The 25,284-nt window shown below is 44.4% G+C and overlaps 2 protein-coding genes and 1 non-coding gene across 3 annotated transcripts; 2 read left to right on the plus strand and 1 right to left on the minus strand.

Moving 5' to 3' along the window:
• Positions 1–1,682: 1,682 nt before the first annotated feature.
• tspan14 (tetraspanin 14) lies at positions 1,683–10,426 on the plus strand. The gene is made up of 9 exons (XM_028989984.1): positions 1,683–1,819; positions 3,041–3,131; positions 5,487–5,537; positions 6,142–6,288; positions 6,390–6,560; positions 6,941–7,066; positions 7,170–7,223; positions 7,680–7,793; positions 8,990–10,426. The coding sequence occupies exons 2-9, from the start codon at positions 3,051–3,053 to the stop codon at positions 9,053–9,055; spliced, it is 810 nt and encodes a 269-aa protein (XP_028845817.1). The 5' UTR covers positions 1,683–1,819; positions 3,041–3,050; the 3' UTR covers positions 9,056–10,426.
• Positions 10,427–11,707: 1,281 nt separating this feature from the next.
• Positions 11,708–25,171, minus strand: sh2d4ba (SH2 domain containing 4Ba). Its single transcript, XM_028989594.1, has 8 exons — positions 24,852–25,171; positions 24,447–24,606; positions 24,055–24,202; positions 19,523–19,661; positions 17,423–17,735; positions 15,718–15,845; positions 13,948–14,165; positions 11,708–12,271 (listed from the first exon to the last, which is right to left on the minus strand). The coding sequence occupies exons 1-8, from the start codon at positions 25,027–25,029 to the stop codon at positions 12,149–12,151; spliced, it is 1,407 nt and encodes a 468-aa protein (XP_028845427.1). The 5' UTR covers positions 25,030–25,171; the 3' UTR covers positions 11,708–12,148.
• Positions 23,345–23,437, plus strand: trnai-uau (transfer RNA isoleucine (anticodon UAU)). Its single transcript is given in 2 exon segments — positions 23,345–23,382; positions 23,402–23,437. It is a non-coding gene; the product is annotated as a tRNA-Ile (tRNA).
• Positions 25,172–25,284: the final 113 nt, after the last annotated feature.

A 25,284-nucleotide genomic window follows, 5' to 3' on the forward strand; every position in this document is an offset into this window, starting at 1 on the left:
GGTCCGTTTTTATGTACAGCACGGGGCGTCTTGATAAAAAAACCTGAATTCTGCACACTGTGTTTGGAGAATGGTGCAATGTTCATAACTACTGCGAACAAGAAAGCTCTCTGTTCGCAGACGTGCACAGCAGAGGTAGAGTATCTAATCACATTAATGCATTTGTGATGGAAAACAATGTGAGAAATAGAGGCGGCAGTTAAATACAGTCCATGCAGCCAATGTCATTAATTGACTACTTAAATAAAATCATTAAGGGCTGTTGAAGTTAAAAAGTGCTAATCGCTTCAATTATTTATTAGATTATGATAAATTTCTAGGTTATAATAACTATACTTTCAAACATTGATGTCTATGTCATCTATGTCATATCATAGCAGGCTTTAGTCTTAGGAATCAATCATCGTTAATCGTGATTATTTGCAAATAGTGTGATTAATTAGCAAAAAGAAAATAGGTTTTACTCTACATCACTATTATATGTATTCTCTCTTACAGCGCAACCCTAATCCTATGACATACATTTTTTCTTTGGTGTAGCAACATGAATGATGTGACTTTTGGCAAATCAGGAAGCTGCAGTTTGTGTAAAACATGGGCGGTATTTGTTTTGGGACTGTTGTTCCAGGCATGCACACTCTATTCACGCTGCAGCAAATGTGCCACCTAAGCCAAATGCTTGACCTGCCAGCAACGTACATAAGAGCTGATTGGTCAAGAATGCCAGACACTGGTTATTCATTCATGTGTATTTGTGGATAGACTGGTCAAAAAAGTCAGCTAACCTATATTTGCAAAGCATTATCCAAACAGTTCACTGTAACACAAGCAGACAATGTGTATTGCAAATCTGTATTAGAGCATTGGGCCATGCTGCTCTGATGGCCGTGCGTAGCACTGCCCTTCAATGCTCGGCCTGTTATGCGGGCGGCATCACATTTTTTTATAACCACAAGTCATCCAGGGGTCACTTGGCAACATAACTGGTGCATGCAGCATGCAAACACACCCCAAAAAACTTCACTTTGGTGAAACATCAGATTTTGTTACTCGGTAACAATAGACTTGCCATCTTTTTATTGGATTAAGAAGAGCTTTTTGAGTGTTGATTGGTATCTAATAGACACCAGTTAAGCATAATATTTTTTTATCTGTTGCAGCATCCTCAGGTCTTCTACATCACACACACACACACACACACACAAAACCCCACAAAAGACAGGATGTGCCTGTACTGTAACAAAGATTCGGCCTGGTAATGTATTAGACAACCTGCTATCTTTGGTGCGGTACAATAAGGACGCTGTTTATACAGCTTTGTTTCTGTGTTTCTGCAGGATATGAGCTCCATTTCAAAGGTTCTGTTGTTCTTGTCCTACCCATCTCCGTCACAAAAGAACATGACCAAAAGCAGAGCTGCTGCACTCATATTCCCCAGGAATTTATTGACGAGTAATTAAACGTTTCCGAAAGTGAAAACACAGAATATGTCATTTGTAATCATGCACCATTAAAAAAAAGTTTGATTTTCATAAATCGTAAACCGCATTGCTTTTTGCACCACACATACTTGCACGTTATGTTTTTTTTTTTATCTCACACGATTTAAATTAAGAATATTTATTTTGGATATATTTTGCGTTAGCACATGCTTATTTTTGCACAGCATTACCGCGACTGGTCGCTGGTTCCACGGCGCCAGTCTGCGGCTCCCAGTGGACGGTAGGGGGCCTGGAGCTCCTCTCCTCTCCTCTCGCAGCCCCGCTCCGTTCTAAAACTAGTGCAGCCAACAGGCGGCCGGACGCCGACAACGAAGCGGGTGAGCGGCTCTCTTGTTTAACTACGCGCACAAGTCGACCCGTCTGGTCGACAACTTGGTTCGCGTTTCTGTTCGGCGGAAAAAAAAAAAATAAAACCGTGCGGGCTTCCATTACGGCTCCGCGTTCAAACAGACCGCTCGGTTACGCGTGAACGTCCACGCACAGCGCGAACCACAAGAAAAGGGCCGTTTTTGTCGGAGAAGCTCGGCCCGCCTAATGGTTCGAGCGGCGTGAGGTGGGTGGGGGGAAACGGAGCAAACGCTCCTGCCGAGTTCGCGCACGGCGGCAATGAAAGCGGCTACGGCTAAGCTACGCTACGCCGCCAGGCTAACCGCGGCTCGGCCAGCCGGCGCTGCTGGAAGGCGCGGTGGCCGCAGCGCTCCACACTCTTTTTTTTTTTTTTTTCCGCGCCCGGCCGCGGGGACCCTTTCTGTTCGACGCAGAAACGCGGCGTTCGGGACGTGTTTCGCGTCGTTAGCGGGGCGCGTCGTTAGCAGCGCCAGGTTAGCATGCAGCGCCAGGTTAGCATGCTAGCGTGTTGGCAAGTCGAGACAGCCCACTGGCACCTTCGCTCAGCAACTAGTCACTTATAAAATTAGTCAAAAAAAACGCGAGAATAAGCCATATAAAGTTATTTAGGTTGTCTCTGGACGTCGTTGTAAAAAAAAAAATGTCGTACGTGGTTGTACGTCTAGATGCCATCGGGGGTTTTAACAGTTTCACTTCTGCAGAATAAAAGAAACGCGGCCGAATGTGTGGGCGCCTTCACATGGCGAGAGAACGACGAGAAGCGCTGCAGAAAAACCGAACCGAAATCGTCTCGGACCACGAATTTCCACAGAAGCGCGACTCCCGACGTCACCGCGCTGATTGTTTTGTCAGGAGAATGACTCGTTTTTTGGTGTAAATTGCCGCAGCTTCCGGGAGGCGATGAATTACAAACACTTGTCTCATAATAAGAACGTAAATAGTAAAATAAAACATGTGTTCTGAAGAGTTTTTTACTTTTTACACATTGCAAAGCCATTTTGCTGTATTATTATTGTTCTGGGAACATTATTGCATTTGTTAGAATATTCCAAGGATGTTGTTGCAGTTACTTATTGTGTCTTGGTTATTTTTTTTATTTTTATATATTATAAATCATTTTATTTTTTATATATTATATATAGTATTAATTGTTTTTGCTGCTTTTACTCCTGTCTGATGTGTCGGTGCAGGGTTGGCAAGATGTACTACTATCGGTATGAGAATGCAGAGGTCAGCTGCTGTTACAAGTACCTTATGTTCAGCTACAACATCGTGTTCTGGGTGAGTACAACCGGCAGTGCACACCGCCCACAACCTGTGTGTTTGTGCCTAGAGGCATGTAATAAAAAAAAAATTATATGCATATCAGGTAAAATGGTCTCTGTGTGTTCATATATATCTCTGCAGTGTGTGGGGTGTGTTATTCATTCCTCCATTTCACTTTGTATGAAATGAAACTTCTGAGCAACACACACACACCCCGTGGTCTTCCACACTCGTGTGGTTCTGGGCCTTTCCAACGTGGACTGTCCCCTCCACGCTGACCACTGTGCCAGGCCCCTTCACACCTTTCGTCCTCGCGCAGCAAGGACCGTACCCGGTTACGAACAAAGTGCCCGTCACGGCTGCTTTCTTCTGTCACACTCTGGGTTTTCACGTGAACCCCTATAGTCGTGCTTCCTGTTTTACCAGAACAGCAGATGGTTTCCTCTCCGGCGCCATCAACAGGAAACGTAGAAACCCTTGTCTGGTCTGCACATCAGGCCTGCTACTCTGGGCTCTGGGTGGAGCAGGGCTGTCAGCTGAGATATCCTGCCCTGTCACTCGCTTTTTCTTGCATCTGTTTTTTTTATGTGTGTGTGTGTGTGTGTGTCTGTTGCTTACCTTCCTGCGGGCTAGGTGTAGTTGTCCTTTTTTGGCTTTGCATATTTAGAAGGTGACTCGCACTGCGGTCTTGTCTGTCCAGTTTATTTTTTTTTTTTACCCTGGCATGAAAACTCGTCACTACAGTCTAATGTGCTCAAGTCATTTCAAATGAATAAGATGTTTATTTCTGTCTCTTATCCAATGGAACCTATAATGTGTGTATGATCTTTAAGGATAGATAGTGTAATACATGATCATTAAAATCAGCTCCTGAACACAGATCCTAGTTTTGACCCTGGGGTTAGAAATGACAGCTTTTTGGACTTGGTTTTCAAATACACGCGAGTTAAACAGCCTGTTCTTATTCCTTTTGTATAGAATTTAGACTACACCATTTGGCTTTGCAGCTGTGAGAGGTTTAGTTTGGTGGGCCTAACATTTAGCACAGATTAAAAAAAAAAATGGTGGTCCAACCTTTCATCAATCACCCTTTGTGAACAGTGGGCAGCCATGAAAGGCGCGTGTGGGGACTGTACCTTGCTCAAGGTGACCTCAGTGGCACTTTGGTGTTTTGGGATTTGAACCTGCATCCCTTCGTTTACCTGGTAGGTCACCACTGTACAGAAGAAGGCCAGTCAATGTCAGCGGTGGGAGAGGGCAGCAATGAAACAAGGATTTCTATAACTGACTGCAAGCAATCGTTTGTGAGAACCCACTGCTTTCCATGGAAACGTCCAGCATGAAATCCAAAGTTCTGTGATGCACGTTATTTATTACTAGGGGTGTGTTTTGGCAAGGACTATTACGTCATGGTACATATTGTGGTGGTAGTTGCCTAGTGGGAAGACCCGGGTTCAAAACCCACTTACTACCATTGTGTCCCTGAGCAATACTCTAAACCCTAAGTTGCTCCAGGGGGGGACTGTCCCTGTAACTACTGATTGTAAGTCGCTCTGGATAAGGGCGTCTGATAAATGCTGTAAATGTAAATATTGCGATATTGAACGGCCTAGCGGTATTTGGTGGCCTAGCGGTTAAGGAAGCGACCCCGTAATCAGAAGGTTTTCTGTCCGAATCCCGATCCGGCAAGGTGCCACTGAGGTGCCACTGAGCACCGTCCCCACACACTGCTCCCCGGGTGCCTGTCCTGGCTGCCCACTGCTCACCAAGGGTTATGGTTAAAAGCAGAGAAGCAATTTCCTTTGGGATTAATAAAGTTAAAATGTAAAAATAGAGCTGATGGACAAGATGCTGTGATTGGTCTGTCTTGTTTTGCGATTTCACGCTGCATGAAATGCTAGGCAGTAATTCAAAGTACCCCGCTGTACAGCGCCATCTACAGGAGTGGAGACTGTAGTCACATGCTGATTCTCACCTCTACTTACCTCACTAAAGAAAACGCTTGACAGCACCACCCGGTGGACCAAATTTATAAACATCGCTGTATTGAATCCACATCCCCATGTAAAATATTGCTGTATCGATATTTTTTAATACCCCAATTTATTACCCACAAAAACAGAGATCCACTATTCACGAACAGTAATCACACAACAAATATTTAATATTAATTATATGCTGAGTATATATATTTTTTGATTCACTAGTTTATTCTGCAGCTGAGTTTTAGACTTTTGGATAGAATGTGTTTTGCAGCATAGTACGCATAACCTGACCCTCCTGTTACTGTAACCGAAATGCTTTCACCTGCTCCATTATGGTGCCGCTTTCACTGCTCATTGTCTCACCATTCCTGCTTTTGTTTCTCAGCTGGCAGGAGCTGCCTTCATTGCCATTGGGTTCTGGGCCTGGAGTGAAAAGGTAAGCTGATAAGTCTGGCTGAACAGTGTGCTGCATTGTCTGTAGTTCTCTCCCGTTTGCAATTTTTTGGCTAACCAGTGTGCACTTATTCAGAGGCCTTTGTGCCACTATTTGTATAATCTTGCATTTGTGAGATTCAGAGCATTCTGCAGTTAAAATAGCAACCAGCTTCCTTATTTTATCAGAATCATGAGCACAAGGCATGAGAATCCAAAGAAATTTCCAACTGCTTGTCTTATCTGATGAGTATTTAACTTCCTGTTCTCCACAGCAGAGATCAAAACCAAATAAAAAATCTGACACAGCCTGAATGCTGGGTATAATGCTGAGTATAGTATATTTAATGCTTAATGATTATTTTTGTTCCAGGAAGTGACTCCACCTGCTCCCAGCAGCGGGAACTGAAAATCACTCCTGTTAAAACATGAATTGTTTTCTTTGTTCAGCCGTAAATACAGTTTTGCAGTTAATATGCAAGATTAATTTGATTATTTAGAGTTACCACTCTGGAACCTTTGCACAGCACACAAGCTTTTGATCAGGACTGTAAGCTGTTGATGTGGAACAAAATGAGCCTTTGTGGTGATGAAAGCTGTTTTTGCAGGGGGTGCTGCTGGACCTGACACAAGTGACACGCATGCACGGCTTTGACCCGGTGTGGTTAGTTCTTTTGGTCGGCACAGTAACCTTCATCCTGGGCTTTGCTGGCTGTGTCGGCGCTCTTAGGGAGAACATCTGCCTCCTAAAGTTTGTGAGTTTCATTAGTTAGACTATATTTATTTATTTATTTATTTATTTATTTTCCTCTTCATCATTACGTCTGACCTCTAACCCTTTTGCTCTCCCTCCCAGTTTTCGGGCGTCATCGGCTTCATCTTTTTCCTGGAGCTGACTGCAGCTGTGTTGGCGTTCGTTTTCCAGGACACTGTCAAGGAGTGGCTCAGCGATTTCTTCTTACAGAATGTCAAAGCCTACCGGGATGACATTGACCTGCAGAACCTCATCGACTCACTGCAGCGACTGGTGAGGAAGTGCAGAACATCCGTTTTAAGATTGTCATTTAATTTCCTCCTCCATGACTGACAAAGTAGTGCTTTCTTTATGTTGTGTGTATGTGGGCCTACTGTGAGGTGCTGTAGGTACATTCATACTGGAACTGGTTATAAATGAATAAAAACCTGAGTATTAGTAAGGCTGATCTTTTCTATTTTGGGTTTGGATAAAAGAATAATGGAACAAGACAGAGTTAAAAACCAAAAAAACTCTTATTTCCCATTCCAATGTCAGAAAGTAAGAATATTTTGAGATTATAACTTTAATATAATTCAATCGAAAAGCCCTAGTAGAACAGTAGGCTGTTGCTCATTGACTCATCAACCCTGACCCCATCACCTTAATTACAGAACCACTGTTGCGGGGCCAAAGACCCCACCGACTGGAACCGGAACGTCTATTTTAACTGCACCGATAGCAACCCCAGCAGGGAGCGCTGCGGAGTCCCCTTCTCCTGTTGCGTCAGCGACCCTGCGGTGAGTTCCGTAACAAGTGAAATTCTGCAGCGGCCCCACAACGTTGCCGTGTGCGTGATTTCGTGGCCTTCCTCTCACCGTTTCCTGTTTTCTTGTTTTGTAGGATACTGTAGTTAACACCCAGTGTGGCTACGACGTCAGGTCCCAAAGCTCCCTGGTGAGAGAACCTGTTTTTTTTTTTTTGGTGACTCAACTGCTTAATCAAAAACCGTTGTTGCGCAGGCGGCCGCAGATTTGGCCTCCAGGCAGGGAGGGGGTAGTTTTTTTTTTTTTTTTTTACCAGTTAAAGCTTTAAAATGAGACATAAGGCACGACCCGTGCTCCAAACCTGTTTAACGTTTTATCAAAGAAAAAGGAAATGATCATTCCTCGTTTAAATCCGGGATTCCGACATGATGCTTTAATCATGGGTTCTGAAGAGACGACAGAGGGCATTCTTATTTGCACGCTGCATACTGAAGGAAGAAATGAACTTCAATTTTTCTATGAATGTAGCTCAGTGGTCTGCAGTTGACAGCCACTCTTTGTAGATGTTTTTATTGTAGGGGTCTATCTGAAACGTGAGCCCAAACCCCACCTTCTAACTCACGGCTCCTCGCCGTGCTTGTTTTAGAAAACGTGGGAGGAAAGCATCTACGTAAAGGGCTGCATCACCGCTCTGGAGGAGTGGCTGCCGAGGAACATCTACATTGTTGCAGGAGCCTTCATCGTCATATCTCTGCTGCAGGTATCATTGTGCATTGAAAACCATTGTGCTTGTTGCCTCAGAAAGTGGGTGAGCGATTAAAGGAGCAGGCTTTTTTTTTTAGCTCCCACACGTCAGTCACATCAGGGCCTGCATTTATGGAGAGCGTCAGATTAAGAAAAAGGTCTTAAGCATCTCCGAATTCTTAGTGAGGCGAATGCGGAGCCACTTTTAGGCGTGAGAGTAGAGGCATTTCAAACATTAGTTGTCCCAATTTAGAATAGAGCTCAGGAGATTATGTGGACTTGTGTGGTGTCTCAGTAGAACTACTTCATAAACACAACAAAGATAACACTAGGATGTTACGTTTTTTTTTTTTTTTTGTGGAAATGGAACATTCATTCTAATATGATTGCGTAAACAACTGAAAATGAAAAGCATTCTCAGCGGCCACCAACTATGAGACAGTATTCAAATATGAAGCATGTTCAAATTGATATTATTATTATTATTATTATTATATGAATTACATGTGTGGTGTGTAACTGAACAATTCATACCCCCAAGAACTAGTAGTTCATAATTCATTAAAATTTGCCTTGTCGGGACCGTAGATTGTACAGTTGTATCAATATTCTGAACTTAATTTTGATGTTGAGTTTGAAAACTCCCAAGGAGTGATTCTGTGACTCTTCGCTATTTCTATTTGTGGTTTTCTGGGTGCTGTCACATTCACACAGCTCAACAGCTCAACAATAGCCTGTGTGTTTTGTGCAATTGAATGTAATGCACAGCACACACATGCTTTTGTTCTGTAGAATAGACCACTGCAGTGTAGCATGTACACACACACACACACACACATGCAACTTTATTGTGGTTTTTATTCTCTAAAGCGGTCAAAATGCAAGAGGAATGTTCCCAGTGGAACACTGAAAATGTTGTGTTTAATTGAAAACACCACGCAAGTCATGTTCTGCCAGATGAAACAAAGAGCCCTGCACAAAACCTCCTGTGAGCACAAAACAATAAGAGGTTTTAACTCTCTGTTTTTTGTTCAGTTTAGCCAACTGTGTCACAGTGTGTCTTTCTAAATCAGTCTGATGTCCCTAAAGATCAACTTAGTGTTAAAAAGATTAACCTGTTCCACACCAAGCGTGCCCCTTTTTTCTTTTAAGAGGGGAGTATTTTGGGTGCAAATACCAATGTATTTTTCTTTTTCTGTCCCTGTTCTTTAGATGGTGGGTATCTTCCTGGCACGGACACTTATTGGAGATATAGAGAAGGTCAAGTTCAATTACTGAGAGCCTGCTGAGCCCTCCTGCTGTTTACGGGGCAGGACCGGTCAGAGAAGAAAAGGCTTCTCTTCTCGTTTCTGCCTTCCCTCTCCCTGTTTTCTGCCTCGGCCTGTCCAACCGAGGGCCTCCAGAGAGTGGAGAGCCGGACACCATTCCCATTGCCGCCTTGTGATTATGAGCCGAGGCCTCTGGTCTTCTGGACGTTTTTAGCACACATGCCTTGCTTTTGGCTTATAGAGCGCATGGACTCTGAAATGATCTCTCAGGCTTTTTTTTTTTCCTCTCTTGTTACTTATATCTTTGTCTGTCTTTTTAAACTCCCCCGTCTCCTCCTCCTCAAGGGTCCTTCATTCATATCTGTAAAACCGACAGGAACAAAAACTTTCCTATGGAATTATCAGCAGTGACCACGTTATGATATAATATTTGTTATATGACGAAAAGCTTGTATGAAGTTGACAGTTTTCACATTCATGAACATTCGTCGACACTTTTTTTCCATTTAGTTTTCCTGCCTCATAACATTTTAATCCGGGAACAAGATGCCTTTATTAGATTGAGTAAAAATGAGTAATGTAGCGAGTCTGGTGAGTGTTAGCAATGCTAGTTTAGGGGCTGTTGAGCATCCAGGTGAAGTGTTTGTGGTCTTCTAAACCATGTGGGCTGTAGCTTGAGTAAATCGGACATTTTTTTTCTGCTTTATGTGAAAGCTGCCTTTCTTACCAAAGCAAGCTTTTCTACTACACAGATTCAGATTTCCTTTTTTTCAGAATCAACAGAGTGCCTTTTCAACGCATAGACTGGAGAATGTGCTAACAGTTCTCAGCAGCGACCTGCTCCTCCTTGCAGGCCGCTCTTCCGTCATCTCAAAAGTGCCTTTTCCTTCCCCCTTCTCTAAGCCCGTCCATTCACCCGGCGAACCTGCTTCAGCCTCTTAAAGCCCACTATGGTCTCAGTGATGGACCTCGGCCCGTTTCTACCCCATGCTGTTCCACGGGGCAAAAACACTGCGCTTTTTCAGACTCCATTAATAATAGGATGCATGAAGAAGAATATAGGAAGTAACCCTCATTTAATTTCCATCAGCTCGGTCCAAAGCATTCTCATTCCCAAGATTTTAACAAACTAACAAGCATTGTCATGTGTTTGCGCTTCTTTCATGTCCCTGAATATTAACCTGTGCTCTGCTGTGTAGTTTGAATTGAATGTACTCTGAGCCATTTCTTCCTCCTCAAAAGGGATTTTCTGTTCGAAGGTGTTCAGTAGTCTGTTTATTTGTATTTGCTTATTACATTTTTGTAAATAGATTTTCAGAATTAATGTTCAAATTGTCAGTTTTTTTTATATATGCATTAAAAAAGAAGATTTTGTAAGTCACCGGAGTTGTTTTTATGGTTGTTAAGGAGATTGGGTGTCAACTGCTAACTACTATCATGACCCCATCTCTGTGGTTCATTTAGTAACCATCTACCTGGATCACTGGTAAAAAGCAATATGTTCTCTAATAAAAAAGGCCTATAATTCACATTCATGTTGTATCCACACCAAGTAAACAAACAAATAAATACCCATTTTGTTAATGTTCATAATGATCATTAAAAACACGTCAACCATACTAATTTTAAAAGGCCTTCTGTTAATGACCAGGCCAGCAGCATCATGCTGCCATTCCAGTCTAGCTTTCGTGTTGTTGGTCAATGAACATCTAAAGTGAAGTGATTGTCACATATGATACACAGCAGCACAGCACACAGTGAAATTTGTCCTCTACATTTAACCATCACCCTTGGTGACCAGTGGGCAGCCATGACAGGCACCCGGGGAGCAGTGTGTGGGGATGGTGCTTTGCTCAGTGGCACCTCAGTAGCACCTTGGCGGATTGGGATTCGAACTGGCAACCTTCTGATTATGGGGCCACCACTGCCCCCATCTGCAATCTTCAGCTGTATGGGTGTGGGGAAAACAGTAACAGACTGAAGTACACTGGTTTTTAGGACCGAAGTCACGTGATGAGTGCGTTCACCGATGAAGGGGTCCGTAGTGCAGCAAAGCAACCGCTGTAAACCTACACCGGCCCACATTCACAGGGCTGCTGCCCAACTGGCAGGGTGCTCAGAGGCTGCATCACCGGCGCCATTGTCCCACTTTTGTTGTCGGGGCGCTCTGATGCAGTCGGGTCAGGCTGGGACTGTGGGATGTTTAGATGGTCTGGTCGGCCCCTGGACCCAGGGAGGGCTGCTGCTTGTTAGGAAAGTGTGAGATCTGGTTACAGACGGTGGAACAGGCTGTAAGACGATCCCTCCTGTGGAAAAAGCTGTTGGCGGCAGAGCCTTCAACTGGACAAGGAGCCCTGGCTTCTGAATGGGATAGTGTGAATGCAAACCTTATTAATCTTAATGATGCTAATGTGTCTAATCCAAATAAAAACAGCCCTGACATCATTAGTGACAAAAGTTCTTGTTCTTCCTTATCTCAAGTTTCTGGAAATTCTTTAATTTGCAATATCTTAAGTTTTGGCCACATCATGGCTTATCTCAGGCCTGTTAAATTAGGAAGTCTTAAGTATTTAAGTGAGTTTTGAATCTCAATTGGCACACATGAGACATAACCCCCACCAACCAGCAGGTTCAAAATCCTGGCTTCTAAAAGAAGGTGGCTTTTATTTTTGTGACATAATTTTATTTAAAATGCAAATATCTTCATTAAGATGCCTTTGTGCAATCAAGGCGCATTCTGTCCCTTCCCACTGAATTTAGCACTGGTTCCATTCCCAAATTGTGATCCTTTCAGGATGCTTTAGAAGGACATTAGGAAAATTATTTTGACAAATTCAAGACTTCAGAGATATCCACTGTTCCTGTGAAAACACTGTAGTTTGCCGACTTTAGGAAACAGAAGCAAAGAACAAAGGTGGTGGATTTCTTCTCTCTGTAACAGACACCTCGGTTTCACCTTCTTTACAGCGGGGACCCAGTTCTGTTTTTACAACTTCGGTGTCTCTCCTTTCGCATCCCACTGACGCCGGCTTCAGGCAAGTAGAACCTCAACCCGGCTGAAGAAAAGTCCACGGCTGGGAAAGCTGAGGCCTGCTGTGCCAGCTCAACCCATGAAGAGTCTGAGGGTGAGGTCTTTTGGGAAAAGCCCCCCACAGTCTGTAGAGAAATCGGCCCGTGTGCAGGCTTCTTGCAGCAGCTCCCCTCCTGCTGTGGTGATCACCTCCTCCTGGTATAGAAAAGTTTAGGGGCAAAGATCAACTTTGCATCGATAAATACATAAATACGTAAAACATAATTTAATGATGCTTGTGCATGTTAAGTATTGACGGTTTTTGGGATTAAATCAATGAGAAAATGAGTGAAGCAGTCAATCATTGTGCTCCTCCCATTTTAAATTTACGTCATATAAACCTTGGTAATTAACCACCTTTTTTGTTGGTGTGTGTATTCACATTTCTAACTATGAAGTAGTTCTTCTTGTTATCTATTTATGTCTATCCGGGGGACACCTTGTGTTACACTTGCAACCATAACCCAAACTTGGTGTGCTGAGATTTAAAATAGTGTCCTTTGTGTCTTATATTATCCCAACCCAAATCAAAATCAGAGTTTAACTTTTAACCAAGGTTCAGATCAATGTGTTGAGGTAGTTTAACACTGCCATATTTCCTGTATGAAATAAACTAGTCAATACTTATGGCACCTATGGTCAATTTAGAGTCATCTAGTCGGCATGCCTTTGGACGATGGGGGTAAACCCCCACCATGCAAACTCCAAACACAAGGTCCGAGCCATGTGAACACACAGTGCACACAACGGAATGTCTCCTCTTTTTTACCCATCACCCTTGGTGAGCAGTGGGATCCTGAATGGCAGTTTGGGATTCGAACCGGGTCCATACGCACCGCCCGCTAACCAATTGCACCACTGGTGGCCACTGGATTTACATTTACAGAATTTATCAGACGCACTTATCCAGAGCGACTTACAATCAGTAGTGACAGGGACAGTCCCCCCCTGGAGTAACTTACGGTTAAGTTACTTGCTCAAGGACACAATGGTGGGATTTGAACGTGGGTTGTGGCTACTACCTGTATCCACCACTGTGTGGCCCATTATAATACTTTATATATGTAATATATAATCTTCCTGACAGCAGCAACCACAAAACTGTAAACAAGCGCGAGCACCAACGTGTATACGTTCTTTTCGATGCGTACACTGTGTTGGACGTTGTACTGGCGAGCATCAAGCTGTCAACACTAATTACTGGTACATGATCTAATGAGGTTCGCCTTCTGTGTGGTGTGTTTCCATGGTTACTTTAGCCCTGTTGATGATTAATGAGATGCTATTTTGATCGAGCCTGTGTCATAAGAACCCAGTGAAACCCCAACAAAACCCGACAGCTAAAATCAATGGTCCAAGCCCATCCTACGTTCTTTCAAAGTTTGCATGGAATGTCCGAAACAACGCACAAATCATGTAAAAAATCATGTGAAGTCTTTTCCTGATTAAAGTTTTATTATGGGAAATCATTTTCAGTGCACCACTGCTTCTCCACAGCCAGTCGGAGTTATTCTATATGATATTTCAGAAAAAATAAGTCCATCACTTCCTGTCTGTCCTTTCTTTTAAATACAATCTCGAGTTCAATAGACATCTAATGAGCATTCATTGCTTTCAGAATATGTCTCAGAAGTAACTCCGCCCTGCTCCAGGGGGCAGACGTATGGGTTCCTCTTGTTTTACCCGTAGCATGCTGTGGTCACGGTGATTACTCCATGTTTCATTCACAGTGTTGTGTACGACAGTCGATGTGAATCTTTCTGCGGTAAAAACACCTCAACAGGCCCCAGCAGGACTCCAGTAGAAGCAGGTGACGGGGCGGCTAGGCTCACCTTGTGGAAGTCTATGAGGTCAGACAGAGTGGCGTGGCGGATCTGGTCGACGCCCAGGAAGCTGCAGCAGTCACCGGAGGCATCTAGGAAGTGCTTGAAGCCGCCACCCGTGCGGTAGGACAGGGTATAGCCCCAGATCCTGTCACTTACCCGCACCAGGAAGGAACCAACGGGGGAAGCAGTCAGCCGTTTCTCAGCCTCCTGTCGTGAGATCTGTCCTGATGAAAAGGAACCAAAGCGCACGATGTTTTTAAAACCCAGAGGAACCCTACTGATGACACCAAATTCTGCTTTTAAAGGGCCCCTGTCATGAAAAATGCTGTGAAATGTCTTTTGATACGTCTTTACTGAGGTTTGAAATCCGATACTAGCTGTTTTTAGATCAGCTCTGTTCTCTGAACATGCTTTCCTTTAAGGAACTAATAAAGAAAATAGAGAGGTCTATTGTCTCGTGGTACCAGCCAAGGGCATCCAGATCCAGATCCAGTCCACGTCACAGACTCCAGCATTCTCTGCTTCACTAAATCGTTCAATTTGTCCTTGTAAAAAATAGTATACTATCAGTAGCATGCTTTCTTGACCCAGTTCAAACTAAATTTATTATTCAGAAGGATAAATGGTAAGCTTTTAATTTAATGCATTAAATTTAATCTCACAGCAAGTGAGTTAAATCAACACTTCATTATGTTACCCATGAAATTCATATGTCATTTCTTTGAGCTCTGGGTTTGCAGTGTTTAGGGTTAAGGGTTTAGGGTTAACCCAAACCACCATTAGACTCATAGATGACAGTGTGTGTGTGTGTGTGTGTGTGTGTGTATACACACGTGTATAGAAAAAAATTGACGTGTGCAGCGGTTCTGAGGTTCCCACAGTTAGGCGAGACTCTGTCGGCTGCGGTCTCAACTCACAATGGGAGGCCTGACAGGCTGCAGCATATCTAATAAGCCTGAGTACTGCAGCCTGTGGCTTTGAAGTGACAGGGATTATTCTGGGTTAGGTGCCGGGCCCATTGGAGCTGAGGTTCCACCGACCCGGAGTCGGGGCCGCGGCAAACCCTCTGAAACTTTAGATTGAGGGGTCACAGTGGGAGTCCACGTCGTGGGACGTGAGAGGGTGTCGATGCGCCAGTATCCGCGATCAATCAACCTCTTCCCCCCAGATAGTTTAGTCATTGCGATGTTGCCCGTGTTCCCGGCGCATTGCTGCCACTCCGAAACTCATTAATCTGGGCTCTTGTCACTGAACCGGGAGTCACACTCTACGGGCCATTATGACGAGACAAAGCAGCAGACCTCTCGACCAATTACCGGCCCCGCAAACGCGGTGAATTATTGAGGAGCCTCCTGTCCCTTTTCTTACCGGGCTGACAAATGCACCACACTACATCGATTTCCTTCCCAGCAACATGGTGAAACTGACACCGCGCGGGCTAAAGGGGACACACGGCGTCGCATGATTTCAAATAAACGCTCGTGTAATGAGGAAAGAGACATCGTGAGAAATCATCGGCAAATTCTTTGCCTGCATCCCATAGCATCGCTGTTTACCAGGTGCCAGGATAATGCAGAAAACACCCTCGATTTTGGCCCTGCACAAATACCGGCGGATCCTTGCGGAGGCTTGCCGCTCCCTATGAAAGCCTCAGACTGAATGAACAAATGAACAGATGACTGAATAAGTGGACAGATGGAAGTCTGATTAAACCCCCTGTTCATCTGTGCATTTTGGATGGCGGTCCGGATTTGGGTAAACGGCGTGGATGCTGACCGTGGAACCAGGGTGCGATGGTGCTGCCGCTGCGCTCGACACCAGCCTGTCTGGGCCACTCCTCCTCGTTGTACCACAGCATGATGGAGTCTCTGTATCTTGGCCGTGGGGCTCGGACCCAGGCAGGGCTAGAGAGGGGAAATTTTTTTGAGTAACATATTATAAAGTCTTCTTTAATAGCCGTTTCAATAAAGAAGAACACAACAATTTGCAGAATGTCATCTAAATATTTTTTTTGGAATGAAAAATCAATAAAAGACTATTAAAAGTGATTGTGATGCACGACACATGGTGACACAACGAAATGTGTCCTCTGCTTTTAACCATCACCCTTGGTGAGCAGTGGGCAGCCATGACAGGCGCCTGGGGAGAAGTGTGTGGGGACTGCTTTGCTCAGTGTCACCTTGGCGGATCGGGGTTCGAACCGGCAACCTTCTGTATACGGGGCTGCTTCCTTAACCGCTAGGCCACCACAAATGGACACAGTTAATATTAAGGCCAACACCAAACATGTTACATTTACTCATGCGCAAGACTTCAAGCGTCCTAAATGATATTATCCCAAGCATCTTTGTATTGCTGTTAATATTTTTAAATATATACATGTGCATGTATTATTTATGGAAATGACACTGAAAGTGGAGGCTGATTTTAGTGCATGGATTTTTGTCTTTGGTATCCAGTGTTGGACAAAACAGCATTTTGTTTTCCTCTAAAAGGAGCTCAGGTCGAGGAAAATGTCATTTAACGATTTTTTAATTGACATTTGAGATTTGTCTGTTTTTCTCACCTCTCTCCTTCCTGAATGTCAGATGAAACTGTTTCCGGGCTTTCTGGAGACCTCACTGACTGATAGCATATTTTCCAGCCGTTTTAGGCGTGAATAATGGCATAATTGTACATCCTGTGTTACTTGAGGCAAATAATACAAATAAAAAGAATAATTTAAGAGATGGTCTGGAACCTAAATGAAAATGTTGTTTAGCTCCCTGGAGTAACAAGCCGAGGATTTAGAGAACATTTTTCCCCTCTAATATCGTTTCACGTTCCGCTTGTCCTCACAGGATTTGTCTAATTCAACACAGCAGGGGGGAATTTGACGGGAGTGATGCTGCTATTTTCCCTCCACTTTTCTGCCATATGTTTCAAGAGGTTTGATGCCTGATGGTAATTTTAGAACAACAGTCAGCTGCAGATAGTTCACTGCAATTGAAATGTTGCCCAGTTTAAGCTACCATATGCTGCGGTTACAGGAGCTGATATGGAAGGTGTGAGGTGCGGTCGTTTGTGTGTTTTAAATGTGACATTAACCGAATGCATCTTTATGCTTCATCTTGCTTTAAACATCACTTGTCATTATATAATACATTATAAACATTAATCTATGCTATTTTAATTTCTATCCTATTAATCTATTATGATTAAAGTAGCCATAATAGTCGCATAGCGCATATGTTTAACAAATGATCTGGAAACAAATAATCTTAACTAAAAACTATTTTCAAACCAAATATGAACCCCTATTTGGCACCAGTGGCCTTGCCATACAGCAGTGATAAGGTGGACAGGGACTGAGAGCAGGAAGGAATAACAATAATGAATAAAAAGCACTATTAGAAAGCCACAGCTGAAAAGGCCGAAGGAGGGCGGTTAGACGGACAGGGTTCTTGGTTCGACCTCAGTTGGAGCCTGTTGGAGCCCTCACCTGTCCATCAGGGGCTGTGTTGCCATGGTGCTGTGCCTGCGACTCTGCCTGCGGCGAAACAGCGGAGGGGCGGCTGGCTGGAGTCGGGGCCGCGCTTGGATTCCGTTGTCGGTCGACTGCCTCGCCATGGTCTCCATGGAAGTGCTGTGCCTCCGTCTCTGTGGGGCCTGACGAAGGTGAGTGTGGTGGAACGCGGTGGTCAATTCACCGACTCGACGCCTCTCCACTGCCCGCCGGGACTGCCGCTGGTATTCGTCCCGCGCAGAACGTGCCTTCCTCGTCATCTCCTCATCAGCTGCTTTGGAGCGGCTTACTAGAAACAGGACCTTCAATTACGTTAAGGAGCTGTCATGACTGTGGTAGCTCAACAACCAGTATGAAATACAAGAGCAGTGGTGGCTTAGCGGGTAACGAAGCGGACTCTTACCGAAAGGTTGCGGGTTTAAATCCGGAACTGTCAAGGTGCCACAAGGTTCAGAGGACACATCTCGTTGTGTGCACCATGTGCTGTGATAAGAACTACTCACTTTCAGTAAAGTGAAAGATGTCTTTCAGAAGGGGCCAAGCTAAACATCACAAAGTCAAAGAACTGATTGTGGACTTTAGGAACGGGCCCTTCCTCCCACCCCTGTCACCATTAGATGGGCTGATGTGGAGTAGTTGAGAACTACTGTTACCTGAGGGGGGTTCTTCAAGAGCCGGCTTTTCCTACTGAGGCGGGTCAGATCTTTCAATGTATGTATGAAAATGCTGACCCCGTTCTATCACTCGAAAAGTGAAAAGATACACTGCAGCACGACACATGGTGACACAACGAAATGTGTCCTCTGCTTTTAACCATCACCTTTGGTGAGCAGTGGGCAGCCATAACAGGTGCCCAGGGAGCAGTGTGTGGGGACGGTGCTTTGCTCAGTGGCACCTCGGCGGATCGGGATTCGAACTGACAACCTTCTGATTTCGCTTCCTTAAGCGCTAGCCCAGCACTAGTAGAGAGTAGCACAGAGTGTTGTGCTCTGGGGAAGTGCAGTGGAGACAGCTGATACCAACAGGCTGCACAAGCTGATTAAAAAGGCTGGTTCTGTCCTGGGTGTCAGGCAGGTGTCTGCCGGAGGTGGCGGACGAGTCTGAGGAGAAGCTGAAATAGCTTCTCAGTATCACGGACAACCGATCCTACCCCATGCACGCGCCTCCTTCGATGGGGCATAGCAAAAGACTCTAAATGTAGAAGGCCTTCTTTCCCTTGGCAATAAGACTCTATAACTCTTCCTCATTCTGTACGTGATCTTCTCAGGATCAGCATTAATGTCATTTGGTTTCTCATGGGACTGTGCAGTTGCACTCATCTGTATGTTAATTAATTTTGGTTTTCATCCCTCATAACATGCTGCTACCTCTCTATTTATGGCACAACACCATGTCACTCTTCATAATCACTTGGTCTAATTTATATCACTTTCCTATACCTGCCATAGTTATTTATTATTATTTACTTTGTTAGGGGTTTTCTCGAGTTTACATTGCACTATTACTACTGGTCTGTTCTTCTTTTGTATATTGTATATTGTTTTTGTATATCGTTATTGTATATCGTTATTTCCTCTTATTGCATTGAACATGTTTTTAGGACAAAAGATTTTTCCTTGGAAAAAAATTTCTTATCTTATCTTATAGTAGATAAATGTTTTAGATAAGTTTTACATTACTCAGCTCTTAGGGCACTATTTTCAAACTGCTCTTAAGAGCAGTGCTATGCAGTAAATGTTGGGCCTGACTTCTACTGGAAGTCAAAGGATTTACATAAATTAATAGAAGAGAATTAATTACACACAGTGTAATTAGTTTCCCAGAATACAACCTCTAATGATCATCCAGAATGAGGAAGTGGGATAAGTAAGCTCTGTCTATCACCAGGCTCCTTCCATTTTAAACCATGTTCTGGGTGACATGAGGGAAGAGTTCATTTGTAAAGATGAGTAGAGGAAGAGGATGAGAGATGAACTTGATGAAAGGAAAGTGGAAACAGGTGTTCAGGAAAGGTAAAAGAATAAAGAGGAAGTGAGTTTCCACAGTGTGAGGAGGTGAAAGGTTGCGGTCGCTCACGGTGCTCCTGCCACTCGACATCGTCCGTGTCACTGTTGCTCTGCTCCTGCTCCAAGCGAATGAGCAGCTCCCTCGTCCTCTGCACCTCCGCCCGCCGTATCTCTCCCTCCTCCCGCTGCCTCTCCTCCTCCTCCCGTTTCTGTGTGACGCGTCAGGGCCGGAAAAGTCTTGATAAATATTTTACGCTGTAATATTGGAAATGTCAGAGAGATGAAGGCCTGGGCCTCAGAAGAACAGGCTCTGTAAATTGCTGGAAGACTGACGGTGCCAGACCTGACAATGCAAATTCTCGGTTTTGTTTAAGAGTAATCTTGCTTCACTCATGCTCAAGCTCAGGTTTTTAAAACTGTAATATACAGCTAACGTTTGATTCTTTGAGACTCTATCAGAGCAGAACAGAGGTCAAACTATGCAATCATCGAGTATTAGGAGTGTAGAAAATGGGGCGGGTCGCAGGGTAGGGCGATTGTTACCCTGGTCTCACACCTCCAAGGTCATGAGTTTCAATCCCAGCTGTCCCCGTGTTGGCTGCGCTATAACCAGGGTGTGTTGCCCGGTGTTTAATTCCAGAACGAGGAAGTAGGAAAGTGCGCGAGAGCTGTCAATCATGCATACATGTCATGGCGCTGGTCACATGGCATGGAAGGAGGAAGCAATTGCTTGACTTCACAAAACAGGGTTTTAGTGACAATACATGATACAAGGACAATACATGGCACAAGGTACATGGACACGAACCACGACACAGCAGAACCAAGGTACATTTCAGGAACAGACATACGCAACAGTACAAACTATGGTCTTGAATGCGGGACTGGAGCCCCTCCCGATGTCCGAGTCCTGAGTATACAGACTCCTACATTTTTATTGTAATAATTAAAGTTCATCTTCTGAGCCTATACGGCAAAAAAAAAAAAAACTTGGTTAGCTCCTGCTCTCCAACATTCATATAACTAGCAAGCAGTCACTTCTTCTTTCCATCTATTTATTTCTGCAAATCCAGAAGTGTCTAGTACGGAGAAAATTGGTCCCCTTGTCCACTATGTCCTCATCATTAACAGCAGTTCTGCAGTAAGGGCTCAGCAGACATAAAGGAAATGATTTTGAGGTTCACACCTCGGGGCACAACCATGCAAATGAGGGTGATTTCAGGCAATTAGCATTGAGAGCTGGTGGCCAGACAACTGCATGCTGCAGCTGTCAAGCATGCTTGTCCTGTTTTTTTGCACGTCTGTCACAGTTTAATATGCAATAGCCATAATATTTTTCAGCAACAGCATATCACAATCCCATACTACCGTCCTCAAGTAATACTGCATATCACGTCATTGTTTTTTGCAATCTAATTCAAACATCCAACCCTTCAACACCAAGTGTTGAGTGTATAAATGAAGTCAAACATTTCTACGTAATATTTTAGACTTTTCTGAATTTAATGAGATGTCAGCTACACTCATCTTAACAAAACAAAGCACATTTCAATTAAAATGTAGGTAGTTAGGGGTTTGCAATGTGCTACTGTCTGATAAACATCCATTATATATTATATTCATTAAATGTTAAGTGACAGGTTTATTGTCACAAGGTGTAGGATGAAATTCTACAAAAAAAAAAAAATTGCCCCAGCAGCCATGACACTATAAGATGGGTCCATGGCATTTTGTGCTTATGTCTTGCGTGAAGGTCCCCCGCATGTATCATTGTCAAGCTGCGACACCCCCCCAAACGAGAGGCATCAAAAGCCTGCAAATGGCTTGAAGTGTCACGACGAGAAAGACAAGGCAGAGGCATGAAAGGACAAATCCTGATTGGTCTGTGGCAAATTTTTGGGGAGTCAAATGTATAAAAAGAGTTTTCTCTTGTGGGCTGAGACTCTTCCCCCTCCACCGGGAGCTGAGGGTGTTCCTGGGCCGCTCTCTCCCTTTTTCTCCTGGGAAAGGCTGCTGAAGCCTGGTTCATGGCCTTTTCTCTCTCTTTTCCTCTATCCCTCTTTCTCCTTTCATTTCTTTTTGGTTTTTCTGTAACATTGGTACCATTTTTAAAATACAATATTTACATGCAACTGCAAGAGTAACCTACTGGTGTTGATAAATTAGAAACTGTTAATGCTGGTGACGTGCCTCTTTTCATGCGTTGCACGGGTATGCCGAACCCGTGTACTGTTGGTTTGTTCATTGGCTGTGAGCGCCACGGTATTGTTAGTCCTGTATTCTCTGCGACTACAAACGTGCACGAGTTAATTAAACACGTTCAACTACATCGGCTGGCCCAGAAAGGAGGAAAAGCCTGGTGAGGCCTTCTGTCATTTTTAATGGTCCTCCTCATTACTGTAATGATTCCTTCTCGCAAAGATGCGAGGAGGCCATAAAAACGCAGAGTGACTCAGCACATTTCGGCAGGTCGGCCAGGCGTCTGATGAATGTGGACTTTAATATTTTAGGTTCCTTAAGAAGGTGGCCCATTAGGGGGCTCTGAACTTTCGAAAACCATCCACCCCTCTGAGGGGATTCCTGCTGCGGCCCACACCACCAGCCCTCCTGTTCCCATCAAATGGGGCTTGTTTTAATTCATATAGCTGAGGGAATTCTGTTGGCTTTCACGATTAGCATGCGCAGACACCCCTGAAGCCTGGAGTCATTTCAGAGCTGACCAGCGACTCCTGACTGATGTCTCATAATGTCTCACAAGAGTCTCGTCTCACTTCATAATGACACAAAGTGTCCTTCTCTTGGCTCACCGCCTGAGCCTCAAGATAAGCCGCACAGTGAAGAACGGTGGTTGTCTCATCATCATACTCCTCCTGGGCTGCCTGTCATCAGTTGACACTGGGGGCTGTTTTACAACAGCGCTAATAAGACAGCGTCTCACCGGGTTTTCCTCTTGTGTCTTTGTCATGTTCGGAAAATGAAATATGTGAAGAAGAAAGTGCTTCTGGGTAGTCAGTTGTTCCTGTCTGGCAACACTTTCTTCCCCTTGATGTCGTTCCAAACGGAATAAATGTATGGTGTGAAATTCAGGGGGAAAAAAAATATCCTTAAAGTATTATTTACCTTTGCCCACTTTGGTTATGTCTGGTTCATGAGAAAAATCAAACAAAGACATAAATGAATGTAAATCTATTGTTTTCAGAGTTGCATGATAAGATTTAATCTTCGCTGATAGAAACAATTAAGGCACGAAAATTTGGCATTTCACCTGACTGGGCACTGAAAGTGGAATTTCCCAGGATTCCCTCGGTGCCGTCATATTAAAGATTATTTCCCCACAGCTAGCATCTTCATCAGATTGCGTATCGATTGCTTGATCTTTCTGTCCTCCCTGTCAGGAGGATCTTTGATGCCAAGGACGTCCTCTCCCTAACAATAATGTGTGTGTGTTTTTTTTTTTTTTTTTTGACTCTGCACTGTTAATATTTAATGGCCCGTGCTCTGACAAGCGTGTCTGGCAAATAAATGCTGTGCCCTGGAGGTGGACATCAGCTCTGCTTCCTGAAACAGATAGCCTGCTCAGACGGCCAGGGAGAATAACTCAGATTCTCATCCCCAGACCTGTTTCAGGAGTTCGCATCACTCACATGCAACCAGACAGCCACCCAGAGCCGCCGTCCAACCTGGAATAGAAAACGTCCTCCCTGCTTTAAAAAGCGGGCCAGGTGCCTTGGACACAATTCAGTCACAAATTAATATGTGATGTGGTTGTTCAAATACCGAATCTTATTAATGACTATATCTATATCTGTCTAATAATGTAAAAATTCTCTCTCTCTCTCGCTTTTTTTTTTTTTTTATTTAAAATCCACAAACCTGGACCAACCCATGTGCAGCTCCAGTGGCGCAATCGGTTAGCGCACGGTACTTATACAGCAGTTTCTGATGAGCTATGCCGAGGTTGTGAGTTCGAGCCTCACCTGGAGCAACATATATTTAAGAACTTTAAAGTAAGTTGATCTCATTAGGTCTGAGGAACACAGACTTCCCTTTAACAGTTGCCATGTCAGACCTGACAATTTCCCACGTTTTCTAATGTGGACAAGACCAAATCAATGTTGGTTGAGAGAGATGTATTTTATGGTTTAAAGTCGAAATCCAAAAAGCTGGACAAATCTATGTACAAATTCAGTGGTGCAATTGCTTAGTGTGCCTTTCTTATAAAGCAGTGTCTGAGGAGCTATGCCATAGGTTGTGAGTTCAAGCCTCACCTGGAGCAACATATCTTTAAGAACTTTAATCTTACTCATCTAAGAAATAGAGTTTCTCAACCCTAGGACTGTTAATTATTGGTTAGTAAGTGACAGTCATATGACATTGACTGTCACTGTTATTGCTATTGTGTCATTGTTAGTTTTGTTATTAATGATATTTCCGATCCATAACCAGAACTTTGTGTTAAAGTTCCATGAAGTTCTTTTAAATTCATTAAATTCATTTTTAAGTTCATTACAAATACTGGCAGTCTGTTTAATGCATTCATTTGCAGCGTTGGCATATATAACGGAATTTTTTAAACACCATTTTGCAGAAGACATCTCTCACCTTTAATTCTTCTCGGATGTGATCCTGGTCTTCTTTCGCTACTCTTCTATCCTCTGCCTCTGCCCTCCATTTCACTGCAGCATATCGTGCCTTCTCTTTGGCCATGGCATCTCGAAACTTCTGCTTAATTTCAGCCTCTTTCGCCCTCCTGTGCAACAAACCGATAACGGGCTGAAAGCGTCCCACTGGGAGATAAGGAATGTCTGAAGATAGCCCAGAATTACCCCAGGTTAGGAAATCTTGTATATAGAGGGTTAAGAAATCTTTGGATTTGAGATTTATGATTTGCACCGAGGATCTTAAGTTGCGGTGCTGAAGGCCTTTAACCTTCACGTTGTGTGAAAATCGATGGGGCGCATGCTGCGAATGGCTCCACCCCCCGTTTCACTCACCACAACTCCTGCGCTTCCAGCTGTGCCTGCCGCCTGGCCCTGTCCTCCATCAGCTCCTTCGCGATCTGTTGGTACGGCTTGTCCCCGGGGGCCTCGCCCATGATCCACACCCACACCTCCCCATCGCTGCCCAGCAGCCACTTCACACTCCGCCTAAGGCCTTCCAGAGGCAGGAAACTGACATCAGTTTACGACAGATCGTACAGAACGATCCTTTTAACAGACCAAACAGGCTCGAATTCTGATTTTCAACCCCCCCTCAACAACTGTGAGCTCACACATGCAGCTGCTCTGGTACAGCAGCAATTTTCTGAAACAGGCCAAAGGGACGGATCCAGGCTCCAGCTCTGTGTTACACAGAGCATTACACTCAATCTGGAGTCTCCAGCAATGTCCCGTACTCACCCGGGTTCCTCCGGGGCCCCGGGCTCCTCTCCCCGCCCTGGCCCTGGCTCTCGCGCTCGCTCCAGCGCCGCACCTGCTCCTGGCGGATCTTGTAGAAGAGGATTTGCTTCTGCTCCTCGTTCAGCTCGGCCAGGAGCTCAGGCTCCACGAACATGTCTCTCAGGATCTGCTGCATCATGCCGCGACCGCGCCCGCTGGCTCACCAGTCACTTTGTTCAGATTTCGGGGCTCCTGGGATTCCTTTGATCACCTAGACGGATGTTTTCTTCTGAGAGGCTGTTCAGCCGTATACTGCACACGAGGGAGTCTGGTCTGTGTTCTGCCACGTTGGAGCCAACCCCGTGCTAAATGGTCCTGGTGTCTTGGTGGCCACTGCTGCTGGGTGCTACCTTACCAGCGCGTCAGTCGGATGAATACTTTAGCAGGGCTTGAC

Source organism: Denticeps clupeoides, chromosome 8, assembly GCF_900700375.1.
Source record: "Denticeps clupeoides chromosome 8, fDenClu1.1, whole genome shotgun sequence".
Taxonomy (NCBI): Eukaryota; Metazoa; Chordata; class Actinopteri; order Clupeiformes; family Denticipitidae; genus Denticeps; species Denticeps clupeoides.